At 42.5% G+C, this 21,432-nt stretch overlaps 1 protein-coding gene across 2 annotated transcripts in view; it reads right to left on the bottom strand.

Annotated features, from left to right (window-relative positions):
- ube2e3 (ubiquitin-conjugating enzyme E2E 3 (UBC4/5 homolog, yeast)) overlaps nt 1-16,637 on the bottom strand; it is a 161,278-nt gene extending 144,641 nt beyond the window's left edge. The window contains exons 1-3 of one of the 2 annotated variants that reach the window (XM_078228509.1): nt 16,184-16,637; nt 15,312-15,501; nt 14,822-14,872 (exon numbers count right to left, since the gene is read on the bottom strand). In XM_078228509.1, the coding sequence (XP_078084635.1) occupies nt 14,822-14,872; nt 15,312-15,496 (236 nt within the window). In that variant the 5' untranslated portion in view covers nt 15,497-15,501; nt 16,184-16,637. Of the gene's footprint in view, nt 1-14,821; nt 14,873-15,311; nt 15,502-15,710 lie in introns of both variants that reach the window. The other variant, XM_078228508.1, reaches the window with a different exon arrangement.
- Between the last annotated feature and the right edge of the window lie 4,795 nt (nt 16,638-21,432).

Genomic DNA, 21,432 nt, shown 5'->3' with positions numbered 1-21,432 from the left:
GGGGTTTGGATTATGAGGAGAGGCTGAGGAGATTGGGTTTGTACTCGTTGGAGTTTAGAAGGATGAGGGGGGATCTTATGGAGACTTATAAGATAATGCAGGGGCTGGATAGGGTGGAGGCGGAGAGATTCTTTCCACTTAGTAAGGAAGTTAAAACTAGAGGACACAGCCTCAAAATAAAGGGGGGTCGGTTTAAGACAGAGTTGAGGAGGAACTTCTTCTCCCAGAGGGTGGTGAATCTCTGGAATTCTCTGCCCACTGAGGTGGTGGAGGCTACCTCGCTGAATATGTTTAAAGCGCGGATGGATGGATTCCTGATCGGTAAGGGAATTAAGGGTTATGGGGATCAGGCGGGTAAGTGGTACTGATCCACGTCAGATCAGCCATGATCTTGTTGAATGGCGGGGCAGGCTCGGGGGGCTAGATGGCCTACTCCTGCTCCTATTTCTTATGTTCTTAAGACAGCAAATGGTATGCTGTCTTTTATTACAAGAGGATTAGAATATAGGAACAAAGATCATAGAATCCCTACAGTGCCAAGGGACGCCATTCAGCCTGTACCGACAAAAATCCCACCCGAGCCCCATCCTCTTAAACCACGTATTTACCCTGCTAGTCCTCTGACACTAAGGGCCAACTGACCATGGCCAATCAACCTAACCCGCACATCTTTAGACTGTGGGAGGAAACTGGTGCACCCCAAGGAAACCCACGCAGACACAAAGAGAACGTGCAAACGCCACACAGAGTGACCCGAGGCTGGAACTGAACTTGGGTCCCTGCTGCTGTGAGGCAGCAGTGCTAACTACTGCCACCATGTCTTATTATAATTATACAGAACCTGGGTGAGACTGCACCCGAGAGTGGTGTGTGCAGTTTTGGTATCCTTACCCAAGGGAGATACACTTGGCACAGAGAGGAGTGGAGCAGAGGTTCCCAGACTAATTCCTGGGATGTCAGGATTGTTTTAAAGAGGACAGATTGATGAAACAGGGTCTGTATTCTCTAGAGTTTAGAAGAATGAGGGGTGCTCAATCAGATTCACAAAATTGAGAGATTAGACAGGGTGGATCAACAAAGGTTCATCAAACTAAAAAATGGGATGGAGGGATTGTCCCTTGAGGAAAGAGTAATAGGCTGGGCCTTTATTCTCAGGAGTTTAGAAGAATTAGAAGAGATCTCATTCAAACATACAAAATTCTTAAAGAATTCAGGGTAGACATAGGAAGAATGTTTTCCTTCAATGGTGTGGGTCTGGAACCAGGTCTCAGAATAAGGGGCAGGCCACACAGAATGGACATGAAGACGAACTTCTTCACTCAGAGGATGATGAATCTTTGGACTTCTTTGCTCCAAAGGGCTGTAGAAGCTCAAGTTGTTGAGCATGTTCAAGAATGAGATTGATAAATTTCTACATATTAAAAACATCAAGGTATACAGGACGGTGCAGGAAAAATGTGTTGATCTCGCTGAATGGTAAGTGGACTCTTGAAGGGCTCAATAGCCAACTCCTTTTTCTTATGCTATGCTCTCAAAGGGACATGTCCTGTCTTCCTACACTTGCCTCTCCTCTATTGTAACAGCTCTTCAAGGGATGCTGCACTCCACATTTCTAACAAACCTAGGCTTGTAAAATACAGAGCAGTATCAAACCAGGAGAAAGTTCATGCAGAGTGGCAATTCAATTAAGATTGCTGTTCTTCAACAGATCCTGGCCAGTGTCTATACAAAGAAAGGTATATGTGTATACCATATGTGCGCACAAAACATACACCGATATGTCAAAATACAATAATGAACTCCAAACAAAGTCATGAAGCATAAATACCTGAACAATGCACCATAATTTTCACCTATGAATCAGTTCAAGAACTTAAATCGTAATCAGCAGTGGTTCTCAAAGTGGGGTACATATAGCCCTGGTACAGCGGATGTTTTGAGGGCTCCAGTTGTCAAAGTGGGATAATTGCACCGCTGGGCTCAAGACAGATGATGCTGCTTGCACTTGTGAAAGTGTGTAAAGACAACAAGCATCATGATCTGAAACACACCTACACTCCCAAATAGTAGTGCCCCAATTTTTACCTTCGAACAATTAATATATATGCTCAGTCTTTTAAAAACAAATCACCACTTTGCTCATCACTTCCCTCTCCCAAACCCTTGCCACCTCACCCTCTCTCGAAGTCTTGCTTACAACAAGAGGGGCAGAGAGAGCAGGACAGGTGGTGAAAGTGGTGAGCTCCAACAAACAAGCTCATCCATCACATTAAGGCCAAATTTCTAAACAAATATTTACCTGTAATGTGCAAAATAATCATTAGAAGTGTAGATAAAATAGCAACTGACTGCAGTGGCATGTAAAAAAATTACTGAATCTGAATGAGAGTTCATAACCAAAACACTTCGTAAAATATGATATACCATAGTTCATAAGTTGCGAGTGTAAAACATTTTTTTCTGACAAAGCCATCCACACCACAACCCACATCTAATTGAGAGGAAGTGGCTGATAAGGACAGCATTATATGAAACTCAAAATTTAACAAAGTTTATATTTTGCTGATGTTCAGAAATTCACCAAGTTTTTTGGGAGCAACTGGCAACATTTAAAGTTATACCCAAAGAGGAAGTACAGTAAAAGGAAACAGACTATACACTCACCCTATAAGAAGGAGGGAATAAAGGTACAACATTTGATCGTTCTCAAGGCATGCTATTTGAATCAATCCCCAGGAACAGAAACGGCTAATATACATCCTCACAAAAGCAAGTGACATCTCTGGGAACAGGGTGGCACAGAGGTTTAGACATTGGCCTTTTAATACTAGTTCAAATCTATCCCTAATGAATGGAATCAAAGTTTCTTCTGTCTGCTGGTTGCATGGATTCTTTGTGAAATGAGTTTTGGCAAACTTAGTTTCTAGCAGGTATAGGTCAGCATAATTTGCCAATGCCATTTAGACATGCCACAAAAAGGCTGATATGAAGAAAAAATCAACACTGGTGCAGTTCATTTTACATTCCCAAGCAATATCAACATCTGATTAAAGCCATATGCTGATATTGGGTCCCTTAAAAGTTTCATCTTTGCACATTATAGATATTTCAATCAACGGCCATTTTAAGCACCCCTACACGCTTGGTGGCATTACAATAGGCCTCTTCAACATTAATTTGTGTCATGATGTGTGATACACAATATTTGCTGCTTTACAGTGCGCTTATTGCATCAATTACCCAATGGGGTCCCAGAAATCACTCAATGTTTCTGAAAACTTCTCAAGCCCCCTTCAAACAACTGAATGCTAAAAATATTTTTTATTTAAACACGGATCTTTTGCTGTGATGGTTAAGGTTTGGTTCACATTTTTTAATGTGTGCTCTGCACTGGTGACACCAGTTCTTACCTCTCTTGACACCATCTCTATCTTTGGGCAGTCAAGGCTGCCAGTTCAAGGCTGCAGATGAAGCACTATTTCTTCCAGTAAACATGGGAAAGACTAAAGGCATCATCTTTGGCCCCTCCTACAAATTCTGTCCGCTACCAATGCATCAAGGCTGAACCAGAGCATCAGCAATCTCTGTGCCCTATTCAAACCGAAACTGAATTTCCAGCCCCACATCCTGACCAAAGACTCTACACCTCTGCTATCCAAACCCATCTGCTGCTGAAATCCTCATTCATGCATTTGTTGTCTCCAGAACTACCTTCGTCAATGCACTTTTGGACAGCCTTCCATCCTTCATGCTGTTTGAATTTCACCAGGACCACTTGGCTTCAGACTTGATTAAAGTCTTGGTTCACGCAGAAAAAAAAGCTGAATTCCAGAGGTCCAACAAGAGGGGCTGTTCTTGACATTAAGACAACAACAAGGAGCACTGATAAAAGTGAAATCATTTGAATCAAGGACAAATTCTCCAGTGACTGGAGTCATTCCTAGCACAAAAGGAAAATGGTGTCGTTGTTTAAGCCAATCAATCCACCCTGCAGGAGTTTCTCAGGGCAACCATCTTCAGCTGCTTCATTAATGACTTCCTCCTCCACCACCATTCCCCCCAATCATAAAATTAAAGTGGGGATGTGCCCTAACAAATGCACAGTATTCATACATATTTGCCAAAGAAAATGAAGCAGCCCATGCCTGATGGGTCTGAACAACATCCCAACTCAGGCTGATAAGTGACACCTGTAGAGCACTCCGCACAAGTTCAGCGGCGTGTAACTTACTTCCCGACTCCCCAAACCCGCTGACTATGGAACAAGTCACGAGGGTGATGGATTTGCCTGGATGTGTGAATCTCCAGCAACACTCAAGAAGCTGGGGAACATCCAGGACATAGCAGCCTGCTTAGTTGGCATCCCAGATCACTAAAAAGGCAGGCTATGTTGAACAGTGCTCAGAATATAAATTCATTTTTTAACTGTTATTTTTAACCATCTTCCTTAATTCAGCAAGGTCAGGCTGGCACTGATAAAATTCATTAAGTTTCAACAAAAAATTCTGGGGTTACAATCTTACTTATGACTCAACATAACTGGCCAAGACTAGAGGAACTAATCAATTTAGATTATTTCTTTGGGCAGCCGACATCAGGTGTCTCTCAATCAGGCTAAAAGTTCAATTTCAACATTTTGTAAACACAGGTGACATACTTTATTTAAGCCACAACTACTATTAAATTATTTTTAAAAGGAAACAAAAACATAAAAAAGTGGCGCAGCTCAGAAATTAAAATAAATTCACCTATTTACATCCTGCCAAACTGATTTGAAGAGTTAATTTTTCAACATAACTGAAGCAGTTTTTTAAAAACCCTTAGACAATATGCATTTTAATTCACGAAACATGAGGTTAAAGTGTATTGCTAATTATATAAACTGATGGCGTCATGAGCATTTGGTTGTCCGTTAAACTTGGTAAATCTGCATCCCAAGAACTTATTCTGCAGCAGAATGGAGACATTTGGCCACACTGATGCAGTAAAAGTTCATGTTCTACTCCAGTTAAGTATATAGTCGAACATTACTGAAGAAGGTGCTATCTTTCAGCCACCCTCTCACGTGGGCATAATATATCCCATGGCAACATTTGCAATAGTTTTCTTGGTCTCTCGATACTTAGCCCTTAATCATAGCTAATACAAAAGGAAGACAGTTGGGTTTGTTGCAGGCTAATAATTTCAGCCCCAAAACATTCCTGGAGATCCTCAGGGTGAAGGGCCTCAGTCCAACCATCTTTAATGCTTCTTCATTGGCCTTCCTGCCATCATAAAGTCAAAAGTGGGAATGTTTGCTGATGATTGCAGAGTGTTTATTTTCTTTCACAATTCCTCAGAAAATGAAACAAGGCCTGGACAACATTTATGTTTGGACTAATAAATATCAAGCACCATTTGCAGCAAACAAATGTCCAGTCTAAACACCTCCCCAAATCATTCAATATTACGATCATTAGAACCTCCATCATCAACATTTTGGGTGTCATCATTGACCAGAGATTGAACTGGACCAGCCACAAGTATTCTACATCAAGTGACTCACTTCCTAACTCCCCACAGCCTTTGCATCATATATTAAGGAGTGTCACAGAATGCTTTCTACTTGCCTTGATGAATGCTGCTTCAATACTACATCCACCACCTTAAAATTCAGTCCCTCCACTATCAGTGCAACGCAGCTGCAATGTGCATCACAGGCAAGATGCTTTGCAGCAACTTGGCAAGGCTTGTGATAGTAACTTCCAAATTAACGTGTGCTCCTCTAGCCAGGAGGACAGGGCAGCAAGAGCAAGGGAATACCACTTACTGCAAGATTCCCCCCTAGCTACACAACATCCTGACTCTGTAACAGCATAAATAGTTACTTTTGGATATTTTACAGATTGGCAATTGAATATTTGAGTACAAGAACAGCAGCAACTGTATTCTCTGTATACCTATTCAATGATTTGCCACTTTGATATGAAGTACATGGCTCAGTCTCGGCCAAGAACTATATTTGCCGCTGTAAATTAGTAGTGTGACTGAATTGCTATGCTCCCTACGTACAAACACTGATCACAATTGAAAGGAAGAACTTGCATTTATGTTGTGCCTTTTAAACCTCAGGACATCACAAATTGCTCAGGCAAAGTGGTGCAGTCAATGTTATAACTGTAGTTAATTTCACACAGCAAGGTTCTAAAACAGTTGTGATATAAATAAACAGATGATCTGTTCTCATTTTAATTTATTAATTCACAAAATGTGGCATTGTTGGCATTTATTGCTTATCTTAATTGTAGTTGGGAAGGTGGTGGTGAGCTACTTTTTAAAAACTCTGCAACCTGTATACTGAAGGTACTTGCAGAGCATTAGAACCACAGAATCCTTACAATGCAGGAGGCTATTCAACTCTCCAAAAGAGGATCTTTCCCAGGCCCATCCACCCCCGCCCTATCCCCATTTATCATGGCCAATCCACCTAACCTGCACATCTTTGGACTGTGGGAGGAAACTGGAGCATCCAGAGGAAACCCACACAAACACAGGAAGAACATGCAAATTCCACACACAGTCACCCAAGAAGTTTCAGGATTTTGACCGAGACATGGAACTTTGAAACCAGCAGAGCAGTCATGCTCCGGACCAGAGACAACTGTGAGCAATGTCATAGGAAGATTGCGATAGCAAAGTGTATGCTCCTATTATGAACTAACTGAAGATACAAAAGTCTGAGGTCATATACCAACCAACTCAAGAACATCTTCTTCCCTGCTGCTGTCAGACTTTTGAATGGACTTACCTTGCTTTAAGTTGATCTTTCTCTACACCCGAACTATGACTGTAACACTACATTCTGCACTCTCCCGTTTCCTTCTCTATGAATGGTATGTTTTGTCTGCATAGCACGCAAGAAAGAATACTTTTAACTAATGTTAATACATGCGACAATAATAAATCAAACGGCTTGTTTATACAACTCGCCTGGGGAAGATGTCAGCCGTACCCTTAATGGTGCAAACTTGTTAGTAGATGAACAGGGCAACCATGTTCCAGTTTATCTCTAAGAACACACCACAGAAGCATACATTTTGCCATTTTCCAAGACATTGCTTACAGTTACCTCAGATCTGGAGCACAACGGTCAAGCTGGCCTGCACTTTTAAAATCATTGCTCAAAGTTAGCAAATCCAGGCAACTACAACTGCTTATTGTTGGACCAAAGCATTCAGGCGCAAGTCAGTCACCATTTTGACATTATACATTCTTTATGCAGGATTTTATTATGTAACATAAATTTGCTATACTGCAATTCACCCTCTAGGAGGTGCTGGCCACATTGACACATAGCCATTGTCAAGGGGGTGTAAATTAGGTTCCAACAAACATGTAGCTTTAACGAGTTTTCATCGTCAACTGTTAACTCTCCCATGGCATTGCTCATTGTCAGTGGATCTCGTGTTTACTCAATACGGATATCATGCCCCCTGGAGATAACACATTGTAGTTTGTTGTTCATCAGTGGCCAAAGGAGAATGTACTCAACTTGAAAGAACACAACTGTGGAAAGACGATGCACATCTCTCTATCAGTGTCCAATTGTGGTTAGTTACTGGAATGTTTACGTTTTTAAAATTAACATACTGATATTCAGAGTGAACAGCATTAAAGTATTTTTCTGGCAGAACCAACTCAATTGCAATGAGAAAAAACAATGAGCCAATTACATTTATGGGACACAAAGCAAGCTCTAAATGTGTTGAATCTTCCCCCACCTTCACCCGAAATAGTGGGTACACTGCACATGTTCACATTACACAAAACTAAAGCCAGCACAGTCACAGGTTCAGGCAAAAAAAAAGCCAAGACTTGTGGGAGATGCTAAAGTATTACTTAATGAAGCATCAAAAGACCGAAAAAAAAATCAATGGACGTCATCTTACTGACCATTCACGCCACACTCCCATTGCGGCGAAGTCGGAGAATTTGGCACCCAACCAAATTCATTGCAATGGGATAAAAAAAATTTGCCGGCATGAATGGTGGTAACATTCCGGCCAACAGATAAATTTGTACAATTTTTAAAAATGTTGCTTCAACTCATTTTCAACATTGGAAGTTTTGGTTACTTTACCTGGTTAAATGCCAGGTGTTTGGTCATATTGGATAAAGAGCAGGAAATCTGGTCACACTGGGGGTAATTTTGGCATGTTGTAGAGTGGAGAGGGGTCCCACATCTTGACAACACGATGAGGCTACTGGGAGTTTTTCAGCTTGGGGGTGGGGACTTTAGTATCATGGCAGAAGAAATCAGAGATTTGCATTACTGAGGGGTGGAGAAAGAAACAAGGAGAAACATATTTGTAGCCACAAACTTGAGCTAAAAATACTCGAGCAGCAGAAGAAAATCTAGGATGGCATGCTGCTTCCAAATGGTCAAATGTTGCATGGTTTTGAATTGACAATTCTGTACATTCTATGTTATATTTGCCCGATTCAGCTCTTTTGTTGGTCATCCATCCAAGTAAGAGAAATACGCTTTTCAGTGAAATCAGCACAGCAAGGAAGGTTAAAAACTTGTACTGATAAAGCTGAAGCCTGAACTGCATGTGAGATTAAAGCTGATCATACACAGTTAGCATGAAATGAAGAAACTACTTAAAACAACAAAAGCTTACAAAGCATTTACAGACACATAGGTTAAATAACAAAATCTGAATTATATAGAAATCCAACTAATAAACTAATTTTGGGAGAGCCAATTCACAGGAGGGAGAATTGACCTGGTCCACGTAAATTGGGCTTTGAAATGAAAATTGGGAGGCAAGGCTGGAATGGAACAATGGCTGCATTTAAAGACGGAATGGTTCATGAGACAGAGAGAGAGAGAACACGAGCGCAAGATGACGCAGAAAAAAAGGGTGCTTGTGAGAGATGTTAGGCGCCAGGTGAGGACCGGGTTGAATGTAAAAAGTTCAGAGGCAAGTAAAAAAAGAGAGGAAAAGGGAGAGCCTGAGAAGAGATGACAAATAATAGCAAAGGGAATCTAAAAGCTTAAGTTAAGGATTAAAATAGTAAAAAAGGAGAACTGGGGCTGAGGAGGGTCCAAAAGGAGATTTACCCATTGAGGCAGAGGGCATGGATTAGCTACTAAATAAATACTTTGATTCCATCATTAGGAAAAAAAGATACTGGCAAAGTCATAATGAAAGAAGTAGTTGAGACACTGATAAAAGTTGAAAGAGTTATTAGAAAAGCAAGCTGTAAAATTGGTAAGTCACCAGGATCAATCAGATGCACCTGCAAATATGGAGAGAAGGGGTGGAATTAGTGGAGGCATTGGCCATAATCTTCAATGTACTTTAGATATAGGGGTGGTACCAGAAGGATAGAGAATTGCAAATGTTGCACCCTTGTTAAATAAAAGAGTGCACCGATAAGTCCAGCCACTAATAGGCTAGCCAGTTTAACCTCAGTCATGCAAAAACTTTCAAAACAATAATCCAATACAGAATTATTCACTTGGACAATATGAATTCAGGATAACCAGTATGAATTTGAGAAATGCAAAGAGCATTTAACTAATTTGAGATTTTTTTGAAGCGGCAACAGAGAGGGTTGATGAGGGCAATGCTGATGATGTGGTACATGGCTTTCAAACTGACACTGCATAAAGTGCCACACTTCAGGTTGCCAGCCAAGTTAAATCCATAGAATAAAAGGGACAGTGGGCACATGAATACACACTTCACTGAGTAACAGGAAACAGAAGCAGTAGTAAATTACTGTTTCCAGGCACGTGACTGGAAAACACATTTCAGATGGAAGATAAGACTGATAAGAAAAAAATGAAAATGAAATGAAGCAGACAATTGCTATATGGGGTTCAGCTGCGGAGGGACCTGGAGACATATGTGCACAAATTGTTGAAAGTTGCAAAAGCAGTTAATAATGTATATGGGTGTAGATTACAAATGCAAGGAGATTATGGTGAACCTTTGATGAAACACTGGACACTACACTTTAGGGTGGCTGGGAAAACATTGAAGACAGTGCAAAAATATTTATGAGAATGGCTCCAGGGATGAGGAACTTCAATTATATACATAGTTTGGAGAAACTCAGACAGTTCTTGAAGAGAAGTTTTGAAAGAAGATGTGATAGAGCTATTCAATATCATGAGGAGTCTGAACAAAGTAGGTAGGGAGAAACTGTTCCCATTGGCAGACGAATAGGGAACCAGGGGACCCCGATTTCAGGTGAATGGCAGAAGAACTAGAGGTGACATGATGAAAAAAAACTTATTCATGCAGCAAGTGGTTAGGATCTGAAGTGCACAATCCGAGAGTGTGGCGGAGGCAGAATTAAATCATGGCTTTCCAAATAGAACTGGACAGTTGCCCGAATGGCAAAAATTCCAGGGCTATGGGAAAAAGCCAGATGAATGGGACTAGCTAATTTGGTCTTAAAGACCCATCACGCAATGGGGAAAGGGCCTCCTCTATGTTGTAACCATTTTTTGATACATGGGTAGAATTGTGTCCAAGAGTTCTTGGCACAGAGAATTCAGTAAGTGTACAAATTTGCCAAAAGGGCACGAAATAGACTAGTTTTTCTTGGTTGTGTAACAATTTGGATGGCTGAAGAAATGTTACATGAAATATTTGCATACAGAACATTAAGGAATTTATTAAAACACCATTCTATTTCATCAAGATACGCTGCAATGCATAAAAGCAGAAAATATTAAATGGTGTTGTTTTCATGAAAAAAATCCCAAATTGGATAGCATTATTATTATTCAACTTATGATACCCTTAATAATAGCAAACTGAAAGCCAAGGAATACTTTAGACAAAAAAAGCACAGCATTGATTTTAAAAGTCAGTACGTTTTTTTAAAATATGAAGATGACATGTGAATCTTGCACTTGACCAGAGTTTAATGCAAACTTGTTCTTGGAATACTGGACCTTACGGCATTTTGGTAGTGAAAATATGAATCAAGAGCTTAAAACCTAAGCACTACTAAGTATTAGAATAATTCACTCACACTGACCTAATGCGATACTAGCAATCACGAGTATAGCAACAGCACAAGTTTTGTAAGCAATAGCAATTCATGCAAGGTATTTGTGGAGCATATTTCTTAACACTCATTTCATATAAACACTGGTCTTTAATATAATTAGAGGATATAAACATCTCATACTTCAAAATGGCCCATTACACTGAAGATTATTTTTGCAATTACACTATACATAGATATTCGAGTTATAATATTCTAACAAGTTTATATAGTGTCTTGATAAATGTAAACCAGAAAAAAAATTATCTTCAATTATGCCCCAAAATAAATTTCACCAAAAAAAAAATCACACCTCTTGGGGAAAAAGATCAAGTTTCTTATTTGAAAGACCCAAGCCTCAGACACTTAATTAGTTCCACCCACCCATGCCATTTGTGCAAACCAGCCCAAAGGCCACGGACACACTCCAGAGGCTGAAATAACAAAGGAATGAAGTTTCCCAACCGTTAGCATGGTTAACTTTAGGTTGAGTAACAGATCATCTCTGGCTGCTTTGAAATCACAAATTATGCGACTGCTTTAGAACTGCTATCGATAATCACCATTGCCAGAACAGCCCTAATAGGAAAGCAGACCTTGCTTGTGAATTTCCATGGAGACAAGGTGGCTTTTTTTTAAAAAGTAGTCTTCAGGTCATAATTTTGTGTTCCAAAGAACCAAGTTCTTCAAATGCCCAGGCCATCACACCAAGCAAAAATGATCCACTATTCATTTATTTCACTGATATGTAGTACTGGACTGCAAATTAGCTATCATGCTTGCTGACAAGGACTTAACTTCAAAGACTGTTGGCTGTTAATCACTGAGCAAGGTTCAGAGGATGTGAATGGCACTTGAACACTCCCAAGTCTTTCATTGTCCCAAAAACATATGGAAGGGACTTTCCATCGACTTTTTCTCTTTAAATGACAAGACATGGTACTTATCTTAAAATCAGATCTAGAATATATTTTGAGCATCCAGGCACATTGCAAGGACCAAACCTTTTTTTTAAAAAAGCTGCCAGATGTAATCCCCTCTCAAAGAAAAATCCTCAGTTGATCTTTACGGTGTAATCAAACCCTCCCTTTTGGAAACCCACACAACTTCCTTGCAAATTACCACCATATCTCCCAACTTCCCTCCTAAGTCCTCAACTGAGCTGTCACATCCCAAATCATGCCCAACTTTCCTGTAACTCAACATCTGAGCTTTTCCAATCTGGTTTCATCCCTGGTGTGGTAATGAAACTCCCCTAAACAATGCAACAAATTGCATCCCATGTGACTTACAACCATGAAGCACTCTTCATTCTGTCTGCAGCCTTTGACAAGGTTGAACACATTTCCTATCCTCCACCAACTCCTGCAATCCAACCGAGTAGGGCTGCCCTTGGCTTTTATCCATTCATATCTGTCCTGTCTTGGCTGGAGAATCTCCTGTAATGGGCTCCTTCTACAACTGCAGTTTCCTCAAGTTCTCACATGCATTCCTCCAAGTCTGGCCTCTTTTATGACCCTCTTCTTCCTATATTGCACCATCGCCTCTGTGGCTCATCAGGAAATCCCTCCCTAGTCCACCATGCCTTTCTCTCTTCTCCTTTAAGGTATACCTAAGAACTACCTCCTATACAAAGTTTTTGGTTACCGATTATAAATGTACTTTCTCCAGTCAGATGTAACTTTCTGTTTGATTACATACTTAAGAAGTGCCTTGGGACAAGTTTCTTCCATTATGATGCTATATAAATGTGAGTTCCTGTAAAAATTGCCAGAAAGGAATTTCAATTCCTTTAAGCGCCTTGATGCCCGCACCACACTCTCGGGCAGTGCATTCCTGATCCTGATCACTTGCTGCGTGAAAAAGGATTTCTTGATGCCTCCACTGTTTTTATCAATCACTTTCAATCTGTGCCCTCCAGTTGTCAATGCTACCACCACTGAAAACAGCCTCTCCCTACTGACCAGAAGAAATTGGCCATTTTCGCTTTAAAACCCGAGTCAACACCAAATGGATAAATTTTCTACATAAATCAAAAACCACAGAAAACAGGAGACTATCAGCCTGTCATTGCTTCTTCAAGTCATTCTTCCATTAAATTAAAAAAGCATGAATGCACAAATTAGTCTGTATTTATCAAAAGCAGCTCCACCTTAAATTAAGATCTCAGTTTTAGTGCATTGCTATTTTCTTCAGGAATGTATCATAAACCAGAGACTTTAAAATTCCACGATAGACATTCATCTTGAATGTGTTGCAAAGTATAAATGTGTCAATGCAAGAAACAAGAGCCGAATGTGTGATGGTTTAAGCTTATGGGTCCCTCATTTTATATTATGCCAATTTCATGTGAAAATCACATTTCATCAAGAAGGAAACAGGAACTTAAGTCCAGCTTCAAATTCAATTTTGAGGGAGCTTTAAAGTTTGACGCCAGATCACAACATTAAATAAGTTTTAATTTCAATTTGAATTCAAAGACTCAGTGATTTGATTAAATATTATTCCTGTTAATCAAAAGTCAATATTGGATCATGAACTTTGGTCATCCCCAGCAAACTTTGCATCCCATTCCACTTCCTCCCAAAACATGGAGCCAATTGTGCAACACAGTATCCCCAGTTCACACTGGTCTAAAATATAGAATAGCAACAAATCTGAAGTATTTTGAATAAAACTTTGACTTGAAGTCAAAGCATTTTGTGACTGACAACCAAAATTCCAATGTCTTCTCATAAAACCAATTGGTAAATATCAACCATGAACGTTCTGCTTCATTATATTTTTCACATGCACTGCAAAGGTCAATTATGACAATTTTTATTTTCAAAATCCAGACTAAGTGGGCTTCAATTTTTTTTACTAAAAATGATAAAGCAGTTGCCAAAATTGAATTGACAAATTTACATTAAGGCGCTCCATTCAAACCCGATTTCCACATCTTACAAATTTAATATTTGAGCTCGACAACATGAAAAACTTTTTTCAAAACAATGTAAAATTAAGTCCTGTTGAAATCTGAAAAAGTATCGCTAGCCTGCAAACAACATACAAAAAGCATTGCTGCTTGTGAAACTCATTTGCTCTCTGTAGAATAACAGTTCATCGTTCATTTTGTAGAACGAAGACAGATGACCTTATTTCACTCCTCTGCCACACCAAGAACTTTTAAGTTCTCAGGCATACCTTATGTGCATTACTTTAACAGCAAATAAAAGGTGTCAAAAGTTGATTAATCAAGTAAAATTTAAAATTTTAACAGTTCAGTATAGAAGCTACACCTCAAACAGAATAACTGTCATTTTCCTCAAAGGCTGGACAAAAACACCGGATTCAAACAACACAAATTGTAATCCAACTACAACAGTCAAATACGTTATTCGCTCCCCTCCCAAAACATAAACTTATTGTTGCAGTTTCTCCAGTCATGGAAAAAACAGCATGTGTACTGTAACAACAAATTTAAACATAGAGCAACACCAAGGGGAACACTAGAAAACCTTTACATATCTCAAGATGTCACCATGCTGTCAGACATTTACAGACATAATTTACTGATACAGAAGTCTATTATTTACAAAGTTATCACTCCCCATAATTTATGCCACAACTCATGCCCTACTTAAGATATTAATTGTCTATTAAATACCTGTGTGTCCAGGAAACTACAATAGACACGGATTTACAGGCATGACACATTTACTTAAATTGCATCACTTACGGTAAATAATCACATTTTGCAACCTGCCAATTGATCCACTTCACTTACCTGCAGTTTGGGGGTGGATCCAGTGTGATTTCTGCGAGTTCCTTTTGAATTCTGAAGAAAATGTAAAAATTAGATTTTTAGTAAACATTGTGCTGCATTTAGATGTATAAGAACGATTATAGTGCCCTCTATCACCATCCTTTTCTCAGCAGCTCACCCAACCAGAGTGGAAAACATGGCTGCTTCCTCTTTGTTCTCAACAGCGTTAAACCCAAATCCCATAACAGGACAAGTTTTCACAAATTTTCACTACATGTCGCTTTTCAATTTATATAATTTAGTCCAAAACGGGTGAAAGGGTATAACAACGATGCAAACAAGGGCAATTTATCCCACTTAAGGCCGGTTTTCCCCAAATTGTTCTCTTTTCAAGCTTATATGCAAATGAAGAGAGGAGTGTTTATATTGACATATTTGATAAGGACTTTAAAGGAGTGCAACCGAGATTGGCAAAATGCCGGTGCTCGAGTACAGAAACAGATATATTTACCTTTTAGCACTGGTGGAGAGTTTGGCTGTGGTTTTGCTGGATACCTTGGGGTCTTTCTTTTTCGGTTGTTGTTGAGAGGATGGTTCTTTCCTCTCCTCTTGCGGGTTGTCACGCTGGTCGGCATCCGAGCTCCCACTGCTTGTGCTCGGACTCTCGTCGTCAGACCTCTGCCTGTCGCTGGACATCTTCCCTGAAGCGTCAAAAAGAAGCCACACAAATTACCACATTCACCAAAGAGGGGGAGGGTGAAAGCCGAAATACTATTTAAAACTAAACGATTCGCGTGGACACCAAGGAACAGTGCTCGTGGTCACAGAGCGGACAGACAGCAGCTCTCTCTCTCTCTCCCTCCCCCTCCTCCAAAGATTTAAAAACATACTTTGCATCGGATTTACATACCGTCGACGGATATGAGAAACATAATTTCAGGACTGTAAAGTCTGTGCTTCGAGTAAATCAAGTTGTCTTTGTGCTGGGAGGGAATTGGCGAGGGAGGTCATGGGGTGTCTGCTGTAAAAGGAGGTTTTGTTGTGTAAGGTGGCACTGCTCGGGATTTTAACACCACACGATCTTGATGGTCCTTTTAAAGGGGGGGGGGGGGGGGAGAGAGACTAGACTGAGGCAGGAGGCCGTCAGGTCTAAAGGAGATCAGGGTCAGAAATCTGTGGCAAGCTCGGGTGACTTTTTTTTAAAAAAAGGATTTATTTTAGATTGTCCTTTTAAAAAAAAAGCAGGGCGCTCCAATCAGCGTGGCACAGCAACTGATGCGTAAACTCGGCTCTCTCGACAACCGCTGAACAATGAGGAGGAATTTGTCAAGTTTCCCCACCAAATTCTCTACCTAAAAAGCTGACGGCCAACTTCCTCCTTACCTTAGGGTGATCCGAGCCCGAGGCCTGTGGCCGAAATGTACGGGGGTGGGCAGCCGATGTTTAGGCGAGAATGGGGGTGTTATTTTTAAAGAAAATAGCAAATGTCTACGGAGAAAGAAGGGGGGGGATCCGAGGGGAGGGGGGTGGGGAGGCAGGAGATTTTTTTTAAAAAAGTGTCAGAAGCCCACGGTCTGAATCATTGAGTCGGGAAGCGAGTGCTATTTCTCCTCAGACACTGGCTCGGGCGGCCGGCTGTTGAATTCGCCTCCCGCCGCCAGCGCTCGGATCGCGCCGAGTCAGCAGCGGCGGCGGCCCCCGAGCGCGCATGCGCGGGGACGGGGGGGGGGGCGCACCGGCGCGCGCTGGGGCTAACGGCTCCGTGTTCCACACCTGCCATTCAAACCATGACCGTCTCCCAACTGAACCCCATTTACACAACACACAGCTCCAGACCAATAACCTCACCCCCCCCCTCACTTATACACAGCTCCAGACCAATAACCTCACCCCCCCTCACTTACACACAGCTCCATACCAATAACCTCACCCCCCCTCACTTACACACAGCTCCATACCAATAACCTCACCCCCCCCTCACTTACACACAGCTCCATACCAATAACCTCACCCCCCCCCCCTCACTTACACACAGCTCCATACCAATAACCTCACCCCCCCTCACTTACACACAGCTCCATATCAATAACCTCATCCCCCCCCCTCACTTACACACAGCTCCATACCAATAACCTCACCCCCCCTCACTTACACACAGCTCCATACCAATAAACTCAGCTCCCCCGCCCACACTTAGAGACAGCTCCATACCAATAAACTTACCCCCCTCACACACCACACTTATACACAGCTCCATAACAATAGCCTCACCCCCCTCACTTACACACAGCTCCATACCAAGAAACTCACCCCCCCCCCCCACTTACACACAGCTCCATACCAATAGCCTCACCCCCCTCACTCACACACAGCTCCATACCAATAAACTCAGCACCCCCCCCCCCCCCACCACACACAACTCCATACCAATAGCCTCACCCTCTCACTTACACACAGCTCCATACCAAGAAACTCACCCCCCTCATACACCACTCACTCACCCCCTCCCTCCCACCCACACACTTCATTTGTACACAGCTCCATTCCAATAAACTCACCCCCTCAATCTTCGAACCCGCATCTCCTTCAAGAGCATTGAATAGGAGATGTGATGGACTGGATTGGGGCGGTGGGAGTGAAGGTGCTGCCAGTAATTGCACACCTTTCATCAACTGTTTGTTGTTATGTTTATTCACTTCGCCGGGTCGACATCTCCTGTCAAAACAAAGACTCATCCTGCCCAAATTAACGTGCATTTATCAGTGGAGATTCTTCGCCATTTCCAGACATCCAAGGAAGGAGGTGAACCTTTTAATCGAGTGTGGTTTGTCGGTTAATTTTTTTTTTGCACGGGGCCTACGTTTTCCTAAACGATGTGTAAATGTCGTGGGGCTTTGACTTGAAGTGGGTCTGTAGGTGCGGAACTTTCCTTCTTGATCAAACTTGCTGGGTGTAAAGCTTTAAGAAGATTTTATGAAATTCTGAAATCCTCCCCCCTCGCGTCCCCTCTTCCCCCACCCCAACAAAAAGCTTTTGTCAGCTGGGGTACTGAAGTGATCAATGACCTGCCGCTCAGAATAAAAAGAAAAACAAGTTATTTTATCGACTACTGTTCACAATCCAAAAGGTCCCAATCAAATACTTTTCAAGTGCTGTCACTGTTATAATGTCGGGAATAAAATGCAGGTCGACCCAGGCCAGTTGAAAGGAATTTGGGGCCGGGCACATCACCTTGGTTTTGCTGTCCATGATTTCAATATCAGTATCTGCTCCGTGCTCTGGTGCACCTGCACTCACTTTGCCCCTCTTGTCAGTATTTGTCATATCTGTAAGATGAGAAAGCAGACACAGGTAGACCTGCTCAGTTTTTTCCAGCATCCTCCTTATTTCAGATTCCAGTATGTTCCATCCAACCGCAGTATTTAACTTATTTTAGTGTTTAATTCATTGTCATTTCTCTTCCAGGAAATCCTTCCTTGAAGAAGTTTCTCTCTGACAGGATTTCCATTAGTCTCTTTTACCATGTTCCTTTGTTCTTAAAATTGCTTCTTTTTTGTTGCAGTTTCTACAGTTCTAACACATTCTCCCTCTCAGTTCTGACAGCCTATGAACTCAAAATGTTTGGTGCGATTCTTCCAACCAAATTATAAATGTTGAACGAGTAAGAAAATGGGAGTTATTCACACCAGTTTTTTCAGTGAGCCACAGACTGCAATTTTTTGACACTTTGTGCAATGAAAGACCGGCATGGATCCTCTGGGTGCATGACTCGCCCAAAGCGGCGTCACGCCAGGAAAATGGTACCACAATGAACTATGCCACTGTTTGCGGAAGAACATAGTATAAGAACATAAGAACTAGGAGCAGGAGTCGGCCATCTGGCCCCTCGAGCCTGCTCCGCCATTCATTAAGATCATGGCTGATCTTTTTGTGGACTCTGCTCCACTTACCCGCCCGCTCACCATAACCCTTAATTCCTTTACTGCTCAAAAATGTATCTATCCTTGCCTTAAAAACATTCAATGAGATAGCCTCAACTGCTTCACTGGGCAGGGAATTCCACAGATTCACAACCCTTTGTGTGAAGAAGTTGCTCCTCAACTCAGTCCTAAATCTGCTTCCCCTTATTTTGAGGCTATGCCCCCTAGTTCTAGTTTCACCCGCCAGTGGAAACAACTTCCCTGCTTCTATCTTATCTATTCCCTTCATAATCTTATATTCTATAAGACCTCCCCTCATTTTTCTGAATTCCAATGAGTATAGCCCCAGTCTACTCAGTCTCTCCTCATAAGCCAACCCTCTCAACTCCGGAATCAGCCTAGTGAATCTCTTCTGCATCCCCTCCAGTGCCAGTACATCCTTTCTCAAGTAAGGAGACCAAAACTATACACAGTACTCCAGGTGTGGCCTCACCAGCACCTTATACAACTGCAACATAACCTTCCTGTTTTTAAACTCCATCCCTCTAGCAATGAAGGACAAAATTCCATTTGCCGCCTTAATTACCTGCTGCACCTGCAAACCAACTCCTTGAGATTCCTGCACAAGGACACCCAGGTCCCTCTGCACAGCAGCATGCTGCAATTTTTTACCTTTTAAATAATAATCCATTTTGCTGTTATTCCTACCAAAATGGATGGATCTACCAAAAAAGGTGGATACTGTGGAGGAGAGGTGGACCATATTTTTCCCCCAAGATGGGTGACAAACGAGGGAGTCGGGTCGGGCCAGCATTGCAGTCTGGGAGGCCGTAGCAGTTGCTTTCAGAGTCCATGCACTGGCACAGAGGACTGGCAACCAGTGCAGGAAGAAGGTGAATGACCTCCTTCTTGCAGGAAGGGTGAGTATCCATCCAGTCCTGATATCAGTCCCATATACCGCACCTGGAATGTCCATGTCGATCCACTCCCTGACACACTTGGGCTTTCCGGCACCTGACTCCCCAGCCGCTTCCTCCAACCCCTCTGGCAACCCATCACAACCCCTGCCTGCTGTGACACGGTCCCGACATATGCCACCCAATCGCCCCACGCCCGACACCCGTGGCCCTCCCAGCCATCAGGCTTTCAATCCCCCTTCTGCCCCGCAGAATAAGATGGCCCATAACTGCCGAGAGCAGGAGGAAACCGGAAGTGGGGCCTTCGAGCTGTGTCTGCTCACTTTGAGGAGTGTGTACTGGAGCAGGCATGCCAGGTCGGCCTGCAACATGGAAGTGCGCATCCGCAAAACCTTCATTCATATGCCATATCTCAAGAAAGTGGCATGCTGCTCAGACATTCATCCCTCACTTGCACTGAACCATGTTTGTTGCAGGAAACAATCCTGATGCGTTCAGCTCGACAGGAGTTGCGTCCCCCTCTCCCCAATTCTTCAGCTGCGACGTTGGCCGATGTCACGGCGGAAATCCCTGTGGAATTCTCCGATGCCAGCACAATTCACTCATCACAGGCATCCACTAGCGCAGATGCTATCACCACAGTGGGGCATGTTAGCAGTGAGGCTTCTGCGTCCGGATGGAATGTACCCCAGGTTACTGTGGGAGGCGAGGGAAGAGATTGCAGAGCCTCTGACGATGATCTTTGCGTTGTCGATGGAGACGGGAGAGGTGCCGAAGGATTGGAGGATTGCGGATGTGCTTCCTATTTCCAAGAAGAGGAATAGGGATAGCCCAGGAAATTACCGACCGGTGAGTCTAACCTCAGTGGTTGGTAAGCTGATGGAGAAGATCCTGAGGGACAAGATTTACGAGCATTTAGAGAGGTTTAGTATGCTCAAGAATACTCCGCATGGCTTTGTCAAAGGCAGATCGTGCCTTACGAGCCTGGTGGAGTTCTTTGAAAATGTGACTAAACACATTGACGAAGGGAAAGCGGTAGATGTGGTTTATATGGATTTTAGCAAAGCGTTCGATAAGGTCCCCCATGCAAGGCTTCTAGAAAAAGTGAGAGGGCATGGGTTCCAAGGGGCTGCTGCCTGTGGATCCAGAACTGGCTTGCCCAAAGGAGGCAGAGAGTGGGTATAGATGGGTCTTTTTCTAAATGGAGGTCAGTCACCAATGGTGTGCCCCAGGGATCTGTTCTGGGACCCTTGCTGTTTGTCATTTTCATCAATGACCTGGATGAGGAAGTGGAGGGATGGGTTGGTAGGTTTGCCGACGACACGAAGGTTGGTGGGGTTGTGGATAGTCTGGAAGGATGTCAGAAGTTACAAAGGGACATAGGTAGGATGCAAGACTGGGCGGAGAAGTGGCAGATGGACTTCAGCCCAGATAAATGCGTAGTGGTCCATTTTGGCAGGTCAAATAGGATGAAGGAGTACAATATAAAGGGAAAGACTCTTAGTACTGTGGAGGATCAGAAGGACCTTGGGGTCCGGGTCCATAGGACTCTAAAATCGGCCCCGCAGGTGGAGGAGGTGGTTAAGAAGGCGTATGGTGTGCTGGCTTTTATCAATCGAGGGATTGAGTTTAGGAGTCCGGGGATAATGATGCAGCTATATAAGACCCTCGTCAGACCTCACTTGGAGTACTGTGCTCAGTTCTGGTCGCCTCATTACAGGAAGGATGTGGAAAAGATTGAAAGGGTGCAGAGGCGATTTACAAGGATGCTGCCTGGATTGAGTGGCATGCCTTA

The sequence above is a fragment of the Mustelus asterias genome, chromosome 14, assembly GCF_964213995.1.
Source record: "Mustelus asterias chromosome 14, sMusAst1.hap1.1, whole genome shotgun sequence".
NCBI lineage: Eukaryota > Metazoa > Chordata > Chondrichthyes > Carcharhiniformes > Triakidae > Mustelus > Mustelus asterias.
Note: the sequence above shows the minus strand (reverse complement) of the source record. Positions and strands in the feature narration are given on the sequence as shown.